Source organism: Hippichthys cyanospilos, chromosome 1, assembly GCF_059441005.1.
Source record: "Hippichthys cyanospilos isolate Australia breed blue-spotted pipefish chromosome 1, RoL_Hcya_1.0, whole genome shotgun sequence".
NCBI classification, from domain to species: Eukaryota; Metazoa; Chordata; class Actinopteri; order Syngnathiformes; family Syngnathidae; genus Hippichthys; species Hippichthys cyanospilos.
The window spans coordinates 29,769,379-29,788,503 of NC_142369.1; the positions used below are offsets into that span (position 1 = coordinate 29,769,379).

General features: G+C 40.9%; 2 protein-coding genes across 5 annotated transcripts; both read left to right on the forward strand.

Annotated features, from left to right (window-relative positions):
• Nucleotides 1-83: 83 nt before the first annotated feature.
• asphd2 (aspartate beta-hydroxylase domain containing 2) lies at nucleotides 84-9,348 on the forward strand. 4 transcript variants are annotated; one of them, XM_088411863.1, is made up of 5 exons: nucleotides 84-182; nucleotides 3,925-5,103; nucleotides 5,985-6,098; nucleotides 6,239-6,361; nucleotides 7,624-9,348. In XM_088411863.1, exons 2-5 carry the CDS (start codon nucleotides 4,239-4,241, stop codon nucleotides 7,632-7,634), a joined length of 1,113 nt encoding a protein of 370 aa, XP_088267989.1. In that variant the 5' UTR covers nucleotides 84-182; nucleotides 3,925-4,238; the 3' UTR covers nucleotides 7,635-9,348. The 4 variants fall into 4 exon arrangements, with proteins under 4 accessions (XP_088267989.1, XP_088267980.1, XP_088268004.1 ...); XM_088411854.1 differs by having other exon boundaries at nucleotides 100-367; XM_088411870.1 differs by lacking the exon at nucleotides 84-182 and adding an exon at nucleotides 660-710.
• Nucleotides 9,349-9,466: 118 nt separating this feature from the next.
• On the forward strand, nucleotides 9,467-17,901 carry cabp1a (calcium binding protein 1a). The gene is made up of 7 exons (XM_088411842.1): nucleotides 9,467-12,140; nucleotides 15,871-15,901; nucleotides 16,024-16,167; nucleotides 16,251-16,360; nucleotides 16,446-16,520; nucleotides 16,622-16,694; nucleotides 16,777-17,901. Exons 1-7 carry the CDS (start codon nucleotides 11,220-11,222, stop codon nucleotides 16,800-16,802), a joined length of 1,380 nt encoding a protein of 459 aa, XP_088267968.1. The 5' UTR covers nucleotides 9,467-11,219; the 3' UTR covers nucleotides 16,803-17,901.
• The last annotated feature ends 1,224 nt before the right edge of the window (nucleotides 17,902-19,125 follow it).

A 19,125-nucleotide genomic window follows, 5' to 3' on the forward strand; every position in this document is an offset into this window, starting at 1 on the left:
TGACGTTTGGCGTAATTTTGTATTTTATTTTGGTGAAAGTAACCGGATGTAGTCACGCACGTTTTCTTTTTATTTTCTTTACTGGGTGTTTCTTCCTGTGGCGCTTCAGTATTTACGACAGAATGAGCCTGTCAGCGGTGGCTTGCAACTACAGACTCAGAGACGGGAGTGTCAAATTGTCGGTAGGGGGTGCATTCTTTTGGTGAAACCTAATTGCTGCGGGTTCTTTTTGGACTTCTGTTGTGCATTTTGAAGAAATGTATTTTTTTGTTGCGGGATAATCTGTCTGCGTGCGCAGCTTTGGCCGGGAGGGAACACCTGTGTGCCTTGTCTTCTGCTCTCCCGTGGTCACATGAATGTTGAATAGGTACGGATGCACGATTCAACGTGTCTAACATTCGGGGGTCGATGGGGGGGGGGGGGGGGGGGGGGGATCATAGAAAAACCACTGACGTCAACTCGGGTGTTTGTCGTGAATGCTGTGTTTTATGGTATGTGTGGCGAGCCTTTATGTGTCTTTGTAACTGCGCTCTGAGCTCTCTGTGTATTTCATGCTGTGGTTTGATGCGACCAGTGGGTGTGTGAGGGCGGTTTGCGGGGGCGTCTTGTAGCTGTCAGACAGGATGCTGGGGGGGGGGGGGGGGGGGGGGGGAATACCACGGAAGGATTGCCCGACATTTTCGGGGAGAAGGAATACCCAACCATTTTTGGTGAGCTGTGACCACAGTTGACGCGATGCACCTTTCAGGGTTTAGCAGATGGTTTATTATCGTCATATATTGGCAACCCTGTTATAAATATATAGGCTATATATATATTTTCTATAATTATTATTTTAAGCAGGAATCGTATAGACTTCATCTCACCAAGATGACATCATTATGCATATCCTACTTAATCCCAATTCTAAACGTGTGTGAATATTTCCACTGCTTATATAATGTTATTGTCTTGTGTGTTTGTTCGCGCGTGTTTGTACCCAGGGAGGAAATACCCTGGGAGAGATTTGAGTTAAATGCAGCAGTGGGCCAATGACTCATTCGATCGATACCAAAGTCCACAATCGTGGGTGTTAGATGGGTGCCCAAAAAGAGAAAAGGCTTTCAAATTATCTTATGTTTTCATATGAAGCGCAGTGGCGGAGTAGTGAGCACTTACTTCTACCTCAGTTTTGGAGGTTCAAATCTCAGCTCAGGCCTCGCTGTGCAGTGTTTAAATTTCGACAAATACACACACGTGAGGTTAAACAAGTCAAAACATTCTATATTTATTGGTCAGTATGTATGGCTGGCGATCAGTCTGAAGTGTACTCTGACTGTGCCAAAGACAGTTGAGATAGGCGCCAATTCACATGGACTCTTGTAAAGAAATAATGTTCACAAAGATTCCTATTCAGCTTCCATGTGTGCATCATACCCACATTTTTTTTCCAAATGGAAATTTTATTTCAGCTCAGTTGCATTGTTTGTTACTGCTAGGAGAGGCCCTGAGCTGTGACGGAAGCTTCAGAAAATGAAGCCATTTTCCAAACAATTGGCACTTATGTCCCACAAAAGCTTTATTTGATCTTCACTACAAATGAGAATGCATTATCCTTAACATTGGAGCGTGATGAGCTATTGAAAGCTCCATATTCCTTACTTTTACATTTCGCTGTTATATGCCTTGACGCATGGACGGTAAATGACTCGCAGATCAACTCACTTTCCCTGGTAGCTTGATGTTATGTCATCTGAGTTGGCATTTTAGAACTCAAACCCACAAAGAAGATTTGTACCCACAGGCAGCAATCCACATGGGAGATTCATGCACATAATCAGGGTTGTATGCACAGATGGCAATCCAAGCGAGAGATTTGCGCACGGACGTGAAGTCGCGTCTAGTGAAGAGTTGTAGTCGTGCAAGTGAGAGTATTATTCAAAAAACTTTGCACTCACAGGTGTTTGATATGTAGTCACGAAAAAAATGATTCAAACATAGGCAATTTAGAGTTGTACTCACACACTCCAAAAAAATCAGCATTGTGGTGGCAGCATCATGGTTGCTTTTCTTTAGAAGAGATTGGGAAGATAGATGGATGTAGCCAATTACAGAGCAGTTTGGGAGCTCTCGTATGGAGATTGGCTTACCATCTGAGCAAGACAATGAGCCTAAACATAAAGCAAAATGGTTCAATACAAAACATGCCCAAGTGTTAGAATATCCAAGTCATAGAGACATTTCCCAAAAGAGTTGCAGCTGTAATCACAGCAAAAACAAAACAAAATGCTGATAGTATAAACCCAGGGACAACATTTTTTTTTAAATAACCTCATGAATTTAGATTCTCTGCACACAAAAGGGAATCCATTCAAACCAAATTCATGTTTGTAACCTGAAATGTGTCAAGAGGTCATAAAGTTCAAGGTTGGGTGAATACTTTCACAAGGCATTGTTTACACACACTACTATGTACAGTTTGCTTGTTGGTGGGTGCTTTAAATGTGTCAAGTCCCACCACATTCACATGTTCTGTTAGGTGATCGGGGAGTCCACTGTATATTAAGATTTTATTTTAGTTTTGTGACACACTGTGTTATCCTTTCTGAAGTAACTACTAAAAGAATACACAAGGAGGGTTTGTTCAAACATTTTTGAGGATACCAAATTTTTGAGGAGACAGCATTTTCAAAGAAACCAACAATAGAAATAGCGGTGATGCGGCTTGAAACCTCTGACTTGTGGTGGTTTTGACTTGTTTTGGTTTCAGCATTCCCGGGGTGTACACAAAACAAGGGTGGCCCTTGAGGTTAAAAGAAAAAAGTCAGATAGTTTCTGAAATGCCTATTACAGAAAATACAACCGCATTACAAGTCGCTTTAGACTCTTTTCACTTTCTGGAACGTAAAAAGCTTGAAAACATGAATTTGTTGACTTGTGATTTTCTGATTGACTTGATTGTCTATGTTGGGGTGGAGCTTTGTTTTGTCCCTCTCAATTTATCAATTTTCAGCACATGGGTGCGCTGAAGTATTGTCCATCTGATTTTGGGTGAGAGTGCGCCAGCCAATTGCAGGGCGCATACTGACAAGCAAACATTTGCCCTCAACCACACCCGTGAACACTTTAGGGTGGCGGTCTCAAAATCATGGCCCAGGAACCGTTTTCAGGTTGATGTTTGCAGCTCGCTACTTGACTTCAAATTTGAATAAACTGCTGTGCCCAAACTTTTTGCCATTTCCGTTTGTGTGTATGTGTGAAATGTATTTCTCAAGTGACATCAGATCTTTTGTGAAGAAATAGGCTTACAATGAGATCAACTAATTAAAGAAAATGTTGTCTAACACAAGGGCACCCCAGAAATGTCTTGAACGTGCAAAGATAATTGCAATGTCACTACTCAAGTTGACATACTGAGGAATATGCACAGTACCAGGGCATCGTACTTGTTCATGTTTCGAGGAACGGTTGATCTCAATAAAGATTGAAAACATGTGTTTGTTGGGGTTTTTTTTAATATGTGAACCCCTTATTTGTGGAATACTTGATGGATAGACTCACCCAAAGTCTCCCCGGTGGTTCTCACAGACTTCAAGTAAGCAATACGTTTGAGACCCCTTCTCTTCAGTTAATGTAAAAAAAAACATGTTTTGGGAAAGTGGGAGGAAGCCGCAGAACCAGAACAAAGCCAAACCATACAAACATAGGAAGCCCGGGGCTTGGAGTGGAACCCCCATCCTCAGAAGTGTGAGGTGGATGAACGAACCAGTCCATTGTTCTACCGTTTTCTTCATAACTCCAAATAACGTGATTGCTTGGTCTTCAGATGGACTAATAAAATAAAATAGTTTGCTGCATGGTGTTGGATGGATGAGCAGATGGACCCGATGTCAATTACAGCCGCCTCCTCACCGCTCCTTATCTTCTTCTGTCCTTGTTTTTCAGAAAAGAAGATAACCCGAGGCACAGCGTCTGTCTTCCTTCGTGTGAGGGACCAGGAGAAGGAGCAGCGCAAACACAACAAGCTTGAAAGCATGCGCGGAGAAAGCATCTCCTCTCTGAAATGTTAATATTGGAGAGCGAAGGTGTCGGATTAAATCAGCGGACTGATTACTTTCAAGTCGGGAGCAGGAAGAGCTGCTTGACAAAAGAGCCTTCGTGTGGTTTGATCCCGCTCGTAAGCCCAGTCCAGAACAAGGCGCGTTAACTGTCGGCGGCAGCATTTGCCCATCTCTGTCAGATTGAGCCTTGCTGACCAGATGGAGTGGTCCTTGGAGAGTGTGAGGGTGATGCTGACCGGAGGGATACAGTCTGTGAGAGAGTACGAGATCTGTGTTTATGCCACGGCGGCGTGTGCGTTGCTGCTGTTCTTGTGGTACTGCTACCGGGCGGGCCGCGATCACAGCTCTGCTCCGTTGCGGGGACGGTATCTGAGCGGGTCCAGCCGGATCGGCGGGGTGGTGGGCGGCCTCATTGGCTCGGACTGTCGTAATAAGGGCAAAGGGAAACCCGGATCCCTGTTGGAGGAGCAGAACGGCTTCGCTTTCTGCCAGTCGTCAGAGTGTTTCCGCTGCACCAGCGCTGGAGAAAGTCTGAATCAGAGGCTCTATCACAGCCTGCAGGAATACGCCAAACGCTACACCTGGTCAGGTATGGGTAGGGTGCACAAAGGAGTTCGCGACCAAGGCCGATACCTTAACGGCCGACCGACCATCCAGCGGCCCGAGGTCTTCTTCCTTCCCGACCTACCGTCAGCTCCTTTCTTCTCCAGAGAAGTTCAAAGACACGATGTGGAACTCCTGGAGCAGAGCTTCCCCACCCTTCTGGCTGAATTTGAGAGCATCTACAATCAAGCCCCGGCCCGCAGCGGCTCTCCCCTGCCGCCGGGCTGGAAAGCCAACGGCATTCCTCGTGGCCAATGGTGGACCTACTATTTGGTCAACCAAGGCACCCCTCTGGTTCTCAATGTCAGGAGATGTCCGCGGGCCTGGAGGGTGCTGAGCCAGCTGCGTACTTTCATCGCCAACAACGTGTTTGGAAACGCCTGCTTCTCTGTGCTGTCGCCCGGCGCTCTAATCACTGAACATTATGGTCCAACAAACGTGCGCCTGCGCTGCCACCTGGGTAAGCGGTGAAAGTGTGCTGAAATGCATTCAGTGTCGACTCATTGCGCAAGCGTGGCAAAATATTTCAGGAAGGGGCTTACAATGAGTTGGGCTCCTGAAAGGGAATCTAGAATACTCTCTTCCTGCCCGATGTGCATTTTTAAATTCCAATATCAATGTCAACAATTAAAATCAAAGTGTTGGTACATATGTAAATGTAAGGTCCCCCAACACTTTTCACAATTCAGTCACTGTGAATCGCTTGGGATATGATTTGTAGAATAGTTTTGTTTCATTAGTTTTAATTTTGTTTTTAATGCAATATGTTTTTGAAGCAGGTTTGTTTGGGTTATTTTTTGTTGTTTGAAAAAAAAACGCTGTTTTAGTAGTAGTTGTTTTGTTAGTTCTGTCATAGTATTAATGGTAGTTTTTTTTTTTAAACATTTGGAGTGTTTGTACAATGCAAGATTTTTTTTTAAAAAAGGCCACAAAGCGTTGTGTAATAAAGTAAACTACAATTCTAATTTATGTTCCACCCTATTCTGTCCAAAATAAATACCAGCACACTTGACGCGAACCCCAAAAGCTCATGTAAGAAATTAATTTACATCGATGAATATGAAGGGCATTTTTGCTATAGTTATAATTTCATAAATGTAAAACGTTATTTCAGTTAGGTTTTTTTTTTCATTTTCTATTGATGAATGTTTTGTAATGTTAGTTTTAGTTATTTTGCTCATTTCTGTTGGCTATAATAAATTTGGTGCAGACAGGACAATAAAAAGAAATATGGTGCATTCGTGATAATTGCAAAACATGCTAGCACTGTGATTTGTAATTGTTCTCGGTAATTTTAAAAGAATTTGATTGTGATATTCTGGGTTTTTTTTTTTTTGGCAGGTCTCAGAGTGCCCCCCTCGTGTGAGCTGGTAGTTGGGGGAGAGCCCCAGTGCTGGTCTGAAGGCAGCTGTCTACTTTTTGATGACTCTTTCCTCCACAGGGCCTTCCACGGGGGTAAGAATGGCTTAGAGTTTGTTTTTTGTTGTTCTTCTTTTCTTGAAAATTGGTTGAAATAAAAGTATAATATAGTCCCGGCCATGAATCGAAAGCTTAATAAAAGGTTTTAGAATGACATGACATTCTGGCTTATGTAGGGGATCCAGATGACGGCCTCAGGGTGGTCTTCATGGTAGACCTCTGGCACCCCAATGTGGCAGCGGCAGAGAGACAAGCCTTAGACTACATATTCACACCAGGCCGCTTAGAGGAGAAGGAAGGCAAGTAGAAAAACATACAGTTGTGGTCATAAGTTTACATGCCCGATGGACGTGTAAACTTGTGAGCACAACTGTTGAAGTCATGTCCAAGCAAGCGGTAGAAGGTGTGTACCGGAGAACAAATGTTCCTCTGCTTTCAAGCTCTCGCATTCGCTGTTTGCTTCACTTTCTTTCGCTTACCTTCTGAAATTTCAACAAGAAGTTGCACAAATATTTGCCCTATGTCTGTTAAAGATGTCAGAACTTAACAGCACATTTTATTGCAATATGTTGACGGTTGAGTGCCAGAAATATTTTGGACGGTGACAGTTTTTAGGTTTCTGCCTTCTTAGATTTGAACTAAAACAATCAACCTGTGATGCGTTCAGCTTCATTTGAAGAGGTTTCATAAACTTGCAGTACTATTTATCAATTTCATCCCGATATTTTGTACTTTTGAGGTTATTCAAAATTATGCATCCAAATGTTTGGAAGAGAAAAATCTAGGGAAGGAAACCGACATGGTCTCTAAAGTGTATGTTGAACGCAGAAAAGCAATATTGGCATGAATGCTTACTGATGGAATGAAATCAGTGTTCAGTGATAATATGACTAATAGAAGAGATTGAGTTTAGTAAAAGCTGTACAAGGCTGTAAATTAAATCCTCACGTATCGCACAGTGAGAATGAATAATGATATACATACATACATTTGTAAAACTGTTCCAACTTCTGTGAAAATGTAGAAATAATCAAGCGTAACATATAGGAAGACTGGTGTTTCTTTTTTTTGTTCAGGGATGCAGTAAATACCTAATTGAATTTGATATCAAAATTGTGTGCGCTGACAGTTTTTTCACATCCTTATGTAAAGGGTTGAATTTATAAGTACGTGAATGACGATTTGATTGTCTTTGGTATGTGCCATTAATTAACGGCAACTGTGGCGTAAGTCTTTAGTTCGGTGTCGGTCTCAAACATTTTGTTATACAGTATCTTAGGTGGCGTCACGCCGAAATTACATTGGTAATTGGTGATTTTTTTTTTTTTTTAAACCAAAAACCGTTATATTAATCAACCCAGAAGCATGGTTGTTATTGACCTGTCCAATGTGTTGAAAATGGCTTACTCTCTTTCATGATGCAATGCCGATGGTTGAAAAAACTTGCCAGTTTTGGGGTCTCCTGCAAAGTGATGATTTTGAAGATATGAGGATTCCACCTGATCCCAGTTAGTGGTCTAATAACCAGTAAACTCTTGTGTTTCATTTACAAAAACTAAAGGCACAAAGTGAAGGTGGCTGCTCTGAAAGTCTGGCAAAGCATCTCCAGGGAAGAAATTCTTGCTAAGTTCATGGACTGCCAACTGCAGGCAGTGATCAACAGCAAAGTGGAACACTAAATTATTGAAGTGTTTGCCACATCTGGATTGATTAATTACAAATCTATTGCGGTGTCTGTGTTCACACAAAGTACCTGTAATCTTAGTCCATGTTTATGCAAAGCAATTCTTGCTTATTTCAAACATGATAACTTTATCTTATTGGGAACTTTCAAAACAGTCCGTTTCTCATCAGTCTGTGGAGCAGTAAGATAAACCACTAATGAAATGTACATTTGGAGATGATTATGTTTGTTTGGTTGATAAAGCCCATATCTAAACTAGGGATTAGGTTCATGTTTGACTGATAAAGCCAGTCTTGTCCATAAGCTTTTCCTTTTTTTTTTTTTTTTTAAATAGCGGGTATTGCGCCAGTCATCACATGAATGTTTACAGAGCTAATTCTGCAGAGGTCATAAATCCCTCCTGCAACTGTAGTCGCTTACCTGCTTGTACAAGAAGACATGGTTGAATAAGCACATTTTTTGTGAAATAGCATGAAACCATCTGTGCTATTACAATGAAGATGATTACTTTATGTTGAATTCGCTAAACCGTGGTAATTTGGATGTATTTGATAGTACATTTGTATTCTTGTATGCAGTATATGTAGAGATTGATGTTAAGATGGGCAGTTACAAATGGTCAGATGTGTTTTGGAATAATGATCCTCAGTGCTTATAGCGTTCATGTTGTCTTGAGTTAAATAATTCACCGCTCCAAACACTATGTGGGTTGCAATTTATAGGTTCTGTAAAACACTTATGTTTCTACAATGCTGTTCTTGAGATGTTTTATTTATATCTATTTTGTTATGCATGGCCTGCAGACATCCATCAATACGTTTGTATAATCTTAATCCAACTTGTTGTACATCATACAGTATGTGTGTTGTTTACAAGGGCCTAGGTTTTTTTTTTTTTTTTTGCATATGGAAAGTAATCTCAAGCAGTTTTGCGTGTCGTTTGCAATCGAACACAGATGTTTACAAGGTCTTAGAACAATGGCACTCACATTGAGCTGTCCGTTTTTAAATTTTGATTTATGGATGACGATCGTCAACATGAAGAAGAGCATAATTATCAAAGCTCGTTCTTTAGACTTCATGGTGGAATAACAACATTGCGTTTACATACGGACTAGGTACGGTAACAATTTTTAGGTCGCTTGTAGGCGGTAGAGCGACCTCTGCTGTTTATATTGATAACTACTGGACACTGGTGCCTAGTGCCTACTGCTGTTGCCGCCCACGTGGGAAGGAACTTTAAAGAGAAACTATTTAAAGGACTATGACATGTTGCGGTGATCTTTTGTAACGTTATAGTGCAGCAATCTGAACTTTCTGACTGACTAACAGGAAATGTTGAGTAATGCATGTGTGAGCATACACAGAAAGGACAGTGCAGTGCCTTCTGAAATCTTTACAAATTTACAAATTAAGTTTGTCTTATGGTATTGTATGGTGAATTTCAGACAGTTACAATTTGGTGGGAATATCAACCATCCATGAACCATCAACGTTTTTTTTTTTTTTTAATGCTGTTCTATATTAAAAAAAAAAAAAATACAGTTGCTTCCAAGTGTAAAATTTTAAGTGTTTCGGTACATTTAATAAATGGTCAACAACATTCATGTTGTCAGTTCTTTCATAAAAGTCACTTCTGAAGGATGTGTCAGAGTCATATTGGCTTTTTCATATTTGACATCACAATGAAGGATATTCAAACTCATACATAACATTGACTGGTTGTTTTATTTATTTGAAATTCTTTGATTTAAAAAAAAAAAAAGTTATTTTGGTGCTTTTGAAACCTGCCAGGTGATTGGTTGGTGTTTTGTTCCTGGTGAGCCCAACCTCTTGCCTTTAAGCTCACCAATCTGATAAGAGGTGCCTAAATAAATGAAAGAATCCAAAAAATGCAATGCACAGTCAATATGGTTCCTTCTAAAACTCTTGGAACAGGAAGGCCAATTTTTATTTTATTTTATTTTTTTTAACTTTCTATATCCTGGAGACATTTGGGCCTTAGATCAAAAGATGAATATGAAACAAGCTCTGAATTCCAGAGTTGAATGAATTCACACATTTTCATAACCTACCCACTGACACCGCTTTAATGTGTCTGTTTTTTATTCTATCAGCGCTGTAATGGAAAATATGTATTAGTATTGCATTTTGTTGTTCACTGATCACCTGGTTTTGTTTGAACAAAGATATTTTCGTTTAACTGAATAAGAATCTTCTCTCTTACGTTTTCCCTTCAGACACTCTTATAGACCACCAGTCTGCTCTGTTAAGACTTGTGTCTTTGAAGCTTCAAATTAAAGAAAGCCAGAAAAGACTGTTTTCCACACTATTTTACTGAGCTCTCTTAAATCCTGCAAAAGAGGATGGCTTGGAATATTGGCTCCCTGAAAAAATGACCCTTTTTGACACCCTTATTGTTGGCCGTGTGGCCACATGATTATGGGATAGAGCTTTTTACCCCATCAATAGCTTTGATCAACATTTTGATCAAATGAAAAAAAGGTATAGGTAAAAAAATAATTAAAAGAAAATGTTGATTATGCAACCCACTCACAATGAACTAAGCTATTTATATTTTTGGATATTAGCTGAAAAACCCTAATTCTGGAAAGTATGTGAACTGCTGTTTTAATTGACTATTAATGTTTGTGGCTCTAAAAACAGAGCCAAATCATTTGAAAACAAGGACACTATCAATGTAAAACACTTCATTTCATGCACATGATCTGCAGAAAGACTGAGAGGCATCTATAAATTATGTATTGGCATACCTGTGATTTTCCTTTCTGTTACATGTATATGTATATCTACATTCGGAATGGTTAATGTTAAATTTGCCCGTATCCATTGATATCAAATTGAATTTCATTTTCATAGGATGTCATTGATTCGCAAAGTATGAATTGACTCTTTTAATGAAATTTTTTTTTGTCATCAATTCTTGGGAGTGATTGTGTCACGAGAACTCGTCCCTGCGCCAAAGTAGCCTCCTCGAAGCAACATGGTGGAAGCACTGATTGTTTATTATTGTTAAAGGATTTTTGATGTGCTTCTTTATTTAAAATCTTACTTCAACTCCCCTCGGGGGTACTAGTACCCCCAATTGAGAACCATCTGTCTAGACTGGTTTTGAATGATTATTTTGTTTACCGCTAGATGATGCTAAATCTTACATATTGTCCCTTTAACCCGGACTGACTTCATGTAAACGGAGCGCAACCGCCTATTACCCGCTCGGTGAAACAAAACCCAAAGCAAATTGACTACCGGAAGTTGAAAACCGTAGGTCGTACACAAAATTGTTTCCTTATGAGAGCCTTCAGGAATAAGGATAATTAAGCAGTCTGAGATGGTGATAATCGATATTAAGGTGAAGGATTTTGACCTATCTTAAAATAAAATGAATTCAACATAGTGGTACAACAACCCATTTTTTGGGGGGGTATGATTGGGCCTCAGTAAATAAAAGTCATGCTTTCTCTGGACCCATTTGCTTGCCATGCACGTGTGCCTCACGCACGCACACACACACACGCACACACAAACACACACGAGCAGGTGCCGCTACTTATCGCGAGCGGGAGAAAACTGGTCGACAATGGAAAGAAAAAGACGCGTGATGTCGACGATCAGCCCACCGACACACACAAGCGCAGATCCGCAGCGATGAGCTCCTCCTTTCCAAAATCGGACTCCACAACCTCATTGCTGAAAACATCCACGAGACTATCCACGCACGTCCAGGAACGCACGGCGGAGACCCGGAGAAGTCATCATCAGCACCATCACCACCGTCCCACTGCCACCGCCGCCGCGCTCCAAAGCAATGGTACCGCCAAGGACGCCTTCTTGTCGGCGGAGAGCGACGTCAGCGCCCGGAGACCGCTGTGCCACCCTTCGCTCACTGGCGACCGAGACAGAGCTGAATCCACGCGGGTCAAGTGTCGACCCCACGCGTCGGACGACCTCCTCCCGGACCCTCCTGAGCCTCAGGATGAGGCCGTCCGTAGCGTGAGGGAACGCGGCCCACACCGACACCACCACCGCCGCAGAAAACACAACCGCGAGGAGAGAGTGCCCGCGGCCGGACCGCCCGAAACGGAGCCGCCGCCGCAGCCGGAGCATCGCCGTCGCTGCCGCGGACGCCCTCCCCCGAAGACGCCCTCGCTCGTGGACAGCCATGACGACAGGACTCCCCTGTGTGAACCGCGGGATCAGAAAAGAGCAGCCGGTTTGAGCAAAAGCGGGGGCCAGGCCAGTCGCTCCCCGCCGTCCGCCAGCTCTCCGGTGCCGCTGTCCAGCACCTCCTCCCGCCGCTCCCGGAGGTCCAGTGCGGCTTCTTTTGCATCCGATGTCAACCTGCGGACTGTTCTCAATTCACTCTTTGGCCAGGTAAGACCTCTTCTCTTTCATGTGTGCGGTGTTTGGGCTACCTAAAACATACATTTTACGATAGAAATATCCAGTCATGGGTAATAATGCAGACAGACAGGTGATAGTTAATGTACTTGAGAAGATGTTTTCCGATACCAACTTGAGGATTTGTTTTTCCTCACTACTTCTACTCCCTATTTGTGTACTGGTCAAAGAGGGGCTCATTTTCGGCCCTGCAGTTTTCTGTGAGAACACGAATAGCTGGACAAAACTGACCAATAGGCTGTGAACTCATAAATAAAATAGGATTCGAGTGCAAGACTTGAATCGGGACTTGTATTTTACTTTTGCTACTGTGTAGCCTATTTGTATTAACGTGGTCACCTCAGGAATTGATGGAAAACAGTTGGCTGGGCTTGTGAGGGCACATCCATCTCTTGTTTTCATCAATCACCGATTTCATGACCAACACCTTGGTAGATAACAACTCTGTTTTCTTCCCTGGTGCTGGGCACCAGAATGATCAGATATAAAATGATGAATTGACATTGGACTTCACGCATATTTTTACAAATTATGCTGATGTGTGCTCCAAATCCAGCGCTGCCATTTTTGTACTGACAAGAAGCAACTCTTCTTTTACAAATACATTTCTTATGTAATGTATCCTCCTACAGAGCTTCTCAACGAGAGCCCTGCCTTACAAAAGTGGCATGTGCCTGGGCAGATGAAATGTCTCAGTCGAGGTGCAAATCTGTGTGTGGCCTAAATTAACTTCCTGCATGATTTATTGGGAACTCTGGGCTCCATTTTGAGCATTTCTATCTGAGGTAATCTGACTTAGTCTGGCTTCTATCTTTTAATGTTTTATTCAATAACTTTCTGCATATGTGAAAAAACATTTTGATTCAAGATGTATGTTACCATGCATTGAGCCTATAGTTCACATTTTGGAATGAAACAAAACATAGTCTTGAACCTATTATGTTCCTATATAACCTATATGTCTATCATTGCAGTCATAATATATATGTGTTTAGGGCTTTGGCCTCATAATGTTACATCTGTCATATGTAATGTGCTCCAACACCTCAGTTGCTGAGACGTGCTGCTCTCACGCAGCCTCTGTGTGCTCCTTTAATGGGAGCGTGTCTACTGTAGGTCAGAGTGACCTTGTCTCTCCCTGCAGAGGGCAGAGGATGACATGCGGTGGCTAGGCTACAACTAAGGTGGAGAAAATATTTTGGAGTGCATGTGCGCTTGTCTCGAGAACAAATCAATCCGAAATTGTGATTGCCAGAACCTTCTAACACCTCATCATACAGTATGTTACTTTATGCAAGCATTTGTAGGTATCATCAGATATTGGAAACACATTCTATCTGTACATACACTATCAGGAGGGAAGCTTCCAGTTTTTATTTCCAATCAGACAGAAAAAGGCAGTTGATAGTGTTGGGTAGTCCACATGGGTCTTGTTGAAACCAGAGTTTATATCCCTCTCCAAAGACAATCTGCAAATGTTTTTGAAAAAAAAAAAAACGTCCTCCTGGTTTTTTGATGCCTAGGTATCTGCATAGATTCACCCATCACACTGGTAAGAGTCTTATTCATGTGCATTCTATTCTGCCTTGCTTTCTAATAATTGTTGAACAATATCAAACTGACCAGGGATGTGAAATCAAAGTGGCTTTTGTTTATTTTTTTGACATTTTAAATGTAAACAACTTAGTACTGTCTCAGGCTATTTGAACTCTAAATGAACTCCAGAAATGTTTGCCCACCTGTGTTTGTCTACAATAGTTGCCATCATTTTGCTTTTTTTTTGTGGTTGTGCCGCTATATTGGCTTTCTGGGCCCCTGAGCTTACTGCTTACTGTTCCTGTGACAGAGTGCAGTTGTAAGGTGGCGGTCTGTACAATGTGTCAAGTAAATTGTTAGGCATGATGAATGGAAACTTGGCAGCCTGCCTTTTTATTGATGCTTTTAACTTGTTTTCATACTGTACATTCCCTCCATGATGCGCTCTTGCACAACTTACTCACAATTACAACAAACACTCTCATCTTGCATAATAATACAGTACTATTGTGCTCCAGATTGTAAAGGATGCTTTAGGATAAGGTAATAAAATAGTGCTGTCCTATTGAGGACAGGAGCCAAGCAGGCTGTCTTGGGTCCAATGAGAAGTTTACTGTAGATTAGCTTAGGTACATGGCGATCTTCTGGTGAGATGCATAGTTGGACAAAGCATTGTCTTTATGTGTTAACGGTTAGTCAATCTCAAGCAGACTGTAAACAATGTCTAAACACATGCAAACATCTGTGTGTTTCAAGGCAAACATTGTCATTAATTATGTTTGAGACACATTTCAAACAGTGCCTTTAGTTTACAGTGCCCAGTTTTCCACATCACATTTTTCCATATCCACTTGTCTTGCTGTCTGATTGGTAACAACTTAAAACTATCTACAATAGCTACTCTGTAGGACTGAAATCTGCCTGAGCCTGAAAAGTGGGGCTTAAACATACAGAGCATACATGAATTCAACAATTAGGTAGTTCTATTGTCTTACCTATACTGCATCCTGACGAAGACAACTTAAAAGAAGAAAAGCAACCATGACAACGCCAGTAGGAACAACAGCAAAATACATGTAATTAAATCAGAGGAGCTCGATGTACATTATGACGAATTACTACAAAACTATTTAAATGTTCTCCCGAGCTAGTGTGCTTTAATTGACAATGTCTGATCCCATCAATAATTTGCTTAACTACCATATAGAGAGCGTACCCATCCAATGGTTGCAAACATCTTCAAGTTCAAATGTTCTCAAACATATGAAGAGGAAATTCAAGGTAGTAAAATGGATAGCTGTAAAGGGAAAGTCATCCCATGTTATAGTACATCATCCTCAACAGAAAGCTGAGAGGCTACCCAGATGTGTACAACCTATCTAGGCAAAAACCGCTTACTTTGAAGAGTCCTTTTAAAACATTGTTTCGATAAAAAATGTTTGTATTCCCAAATAATTCTGTAAATATTTTGTAACATCGTTACCTTATGAATCATATCATATTGTACAACTTCTTTTTGAGCTATGATGCAGTCCAATTCTGCAAAACGAGAAACCGCGTACCATGACAAAAAATACAAGGTGATGATTTGTGATACTGTGGCATTATGCCTAAACCCTGTTTCACTGCCCAATATGAGGTACACATGACTGAATATCTGTATCGGAATACTGCCGGCAATGCATGCGAGCAAACCGAGAACATTTTGCTGTCACTGAATTTGCTGATGCTTGATGACCTGACAGTCATGGTGACGGGAAGTGCTGATGATACATATTCAATTGTCTGCTGCGTTCCTCGTGTCTTAGCTGTTTCCAGCTCCTTCAGTCGTCAGATCTCTTTTAGATCTGACGTCAAGACACAATGTAGTGTTTAGACTCCACACTCCTTGTACCGTTAACCCCTGAGGCTTCTGGGATATGTCTGCCGCAGTCTCTGTCCTTTAATGGTTTTGTTCATTGTGTTTGTGTGTATTATGGAGAGCAGACATTTCGCATTCTTTTGTTAACTTTGTATTATAGCGTTGGGTGATGGGCAAAAGAGTCCACTCAAAGACAAAAACGTTTTTTCTATTTTCACGTTTATGGCCATCATTTCTGCTCTTTGGCTGGGCATCAATTATGCCCCCCCTCGTACTGATGAATGATTTATTGTGTTTTCTCGCCAGGACAGAGAGCTACGTCCAGAGGAAATGGATGGTAAGTTGATTTTCTTCAACAATGAGTCACCAAGAACAAATTCGTAAGGAGGGAAATAAAAGCATTGGACAAGATGGGTACTGTTTTCTAGGGGCTTCTTAACATTTGTCTTTGCTTAACAGAGTTGCGGGATGCATTTAAAGAATTTGACAAGGACAAGGACGGTTTTATTAGCTGTAAAGACCTTGGGAACTGCATGAGAACTATGGGCTACATGCCTACTGAAATGGAGCTGATCGAATTGAGCCAGCAGATAAATATGAACTGTAAGAATTCACTTTTTTGTATTGTATTATTTGTTGCTGCGAAATCCTAGTTTTGCTGATTTAAGGATGGTATTTTTCTTCAGTGGGCGGTCATGTTGATTTTGAAGATTTTGTCGAATTAATGGGTCCAAAACTCCTTGCCGAAACAGCGGACATGATAGGAATAAAGGAACTAAAAGATGCCTTCAGAGAGGTAAGAATGTCTCTTTTTATACAGCATTTTGTCTATTTGTCTGCTTCATCAAGCATGTTTTCCCCTGCCTTCTTTGCTCTGCTAGTTTGACACAAATGGAGATGGTGCAATAAGTACATCTGAGCTCCGAGATGCAATGCGTAAGCTCCTGGGCCATCAGGTAACATTGCCACGTCGTCTACAATGGCATGGAATCTTCTTTTAGGCAGGTCCAGATCCGTGGAATTTTGCTCCACTAACCGGTGCAACCTATTTTTCCAGGTTGGCTTGAATGAAGTGGAGGATATTCTGAGGGAGGTCGATTTGAACGGGGATGGGCTTGTTGACTTTGAAGGTGAAAACACTTTGATGAAATATTTATGACGCCAACTGATGTATTACACCTGACAACATGAGCCTCCTACTCTCTTCTGCAGAATTTGTTCGAATGATGTCTCGTTGAGATCGTTGAATCAGCAGTCCTGAATGTGATGCTTCATCCCTCGCCATACTTGATCGAGTAGAAGAAGACGCGTTAAGATTTCTGAGCCATTCAAGTTTTGACTGACACTGGAATTTCAACTCCTTGAATGTTCCTGGAGTGAGGAGTCACCTCAAAACTTCAATCATAAGTGTTCTTCCTGAAATGTCTCTGGTCCAACCGAGGCAGAATTTGCTGTAGCCTAGCTTACGATTGTACATTTGATTTTGCACTTTAACTCTTACATAATGTCTTGTGTGCACAGATTGCTGGTGTTGTGTCTCGTCTTCATGGGGACTATTTAATTTCTTGCAAAATATTGCCTTCTACTGCTAGCAATGACATATGAGAATATCTGCTTGTAAATATGACCTAAAGACTGAGTGTACTGTTAAATGTTATCACATTGTATGTATAGACCATTGTTTGATTAAGAAAAAAAAAAAAAGTATATTTGGGATGTCCTCTCTGGGGCAGAAATGCCCCATTTCGGAACCCTTGTAGCAATATTACATCTGTATCAGACCAGTGTGTGACCAGCTGTTTTCTGTCACTGTGCCACTCTTGTGCTATAGCGTCAATCAGACAGCCACAAGATATGTATGAAAAGCCAACTGTGAACTACAGTATATTATATTCTCTATACTGTGAATGTTAGTCCTGCGATACGACCACAAGCCGTATAACATACCTTCTTGAAACCTTTAGATTGACTTTTTAAAGCTGAACTCCAGACAACCAAAGTTCTAGCTGTCGGCATCCTGTTGTCATTTTCAACATGTTCCGCAGTTACACAGATTTTAGATCGTTGTCATGTCACACAGTCCACGCCCCTGAGTTGTCAATCTAACTTTGGTAACACAAAATGTTGGAATGACCTGTGTGAGCAGTATATACTGTGAATGTCAGTGTCAATATGATTGTAATTGTGGTAAAGTCTATGAAATCTGTGTTGTTGAAGCAAAGTCTATGCATGCCAAAGGAAGAATTCTGTTCAGTATGCACATTTGCATTTTGGGCTCAGAATAAATATCAACAGTTTGCCTGGTGCAGTGTGCAAAATACATGTCACTACATTGCAGTCCTGTTTTATGGCTGGATTTGTGATTGTGAGATACTGTATGTTAATACGTCTTTCCTTTAACTTGATTTTTGTGTACATTTACCTTGCATCTAATCACTCATTATCGGCAAAAAACACATTCATTGAAAAATAATCTATACCCATATGTCCACGAGTGCACTGTACAGCAAATCACCCCATTACTTTGGTCCTAAAAAGTGGAAAGTATGTGTACACACACAAAATTTTGTAGTTCTTACAGCGTTCTGTCTGCAGTCAAAATACACTTGGTTCAGTTCAAATCCATTGCGGTGGTAATTAGAGCCAAAAAGATAACAATATTTATGGGCCTGATGACCACCTTATCAGTGAAGCAATTCTGGTAGTTGTGTTTCGGTGTGGCCATGACTGGTCTATGTAATATGTATGGCTTCGGCAAGAACAATGCAGAGCTTTTCCAGTGCTTAAAATCAAGTGAAATAAATTCTTGACAGTAATATTGAATGTTCTATGCACCCCTTCTAGTGTAAGAGTAGCAGTTTGATTAATATTGTGTTTGTGGAATATGAATAAAGCTGTGAAATACATCAGGTTTTTTTTTTCAATGATGTCGAATGAAAAAAAAAAAGTTGCTTAGGTAACAACCATTAAAAAATATCATTGTCAGTTGACAGCTTATAGCAAAATGACAATCTGAGAAAGGTTAAAAACAGGTCGGTTTTGCTATGTCTTAACATTCCACAGCTGCAATATTAATCAGAATGCCGTGTTTAGACTGGTGGTTGTGCATAGAACACGTTTTGTCTGGACTTCCCCTTTAAACATTTTTCATCAGCAATCATAGAATCACCTGTAATCTACACTTTTTTTTCTCAAGGGAGCTGTTGGCGGTATGTGTTTGGATGAGGTTTACTCATCAAAATTTGGATTGAAATTATTTTATTTTTCAACCTAATTGTATTCCACTTTAATCCGCATGAGACAAAAGTGGAGCCAAAGGCTAAGGTACGCGAATGTGTTGGACAATTTTTCACGCCATAAACATAATAAATAGGTACTGTTTTTGTAAAATGTCGAAAATGTATGAATTATTGCCTTTTTAGCTGTTTATATTAAATTTTGGCATGTCACAAAAATGATAAGCTAACACTGTACGTTCCTTAAAATACTTTTGCTTTAAGGACAGATGTCACTGGGAGAAAGGTGTCAACAGAAAGAGTAGCAAATGTTTGCATAAAGTAT

Bases quoted from the DNA above. Each gene is read 5' to 3' on its own strand.
- cabp1a (XM_088411842.1), top strand. From the start codon at position 11,220: ATGCTTTCTCTGGACCCATTTGCTTGCCATGCACGTGTGCCTCACGCA. The intron at 16,168-16,250 runs GTAAGAATTCAC...ATTTTTCTTCAG, and splicing joins CCAGCAGATAAATATGAACT to TGGGCGGTCATGTTGATTTT. The intron at 16,695-16,776 runs GTGAAAACACTT...TCTCTTCTGCAG, and splicing joins TGGGCTTGTTGACTTTGAAG to AATTTGTTCGAATGATGTCT.
- asphd2 (XM_088411863.1), top strand. From the start codon at position 4,239: ATGGAGTGGTCCTTGGAGAGTGTGAGGGTGATGCTGACCGGAGGGATA. The intron at 5,104-5,984 runs GTAAGCGGTGAA...TTTTTTTGGCAG, and splicing joins GCGCCTGCGCTGCCACCTGG to GTCTCAGAGTGCCCCCCTCG. The intron at 6,099-6,238 runs GTAAGAATGGCT...TGGCTTATGTAG, and splicing joins CCACAGGGCCTTCCACGGGG to GGGATCCAGATGACGGCCTC.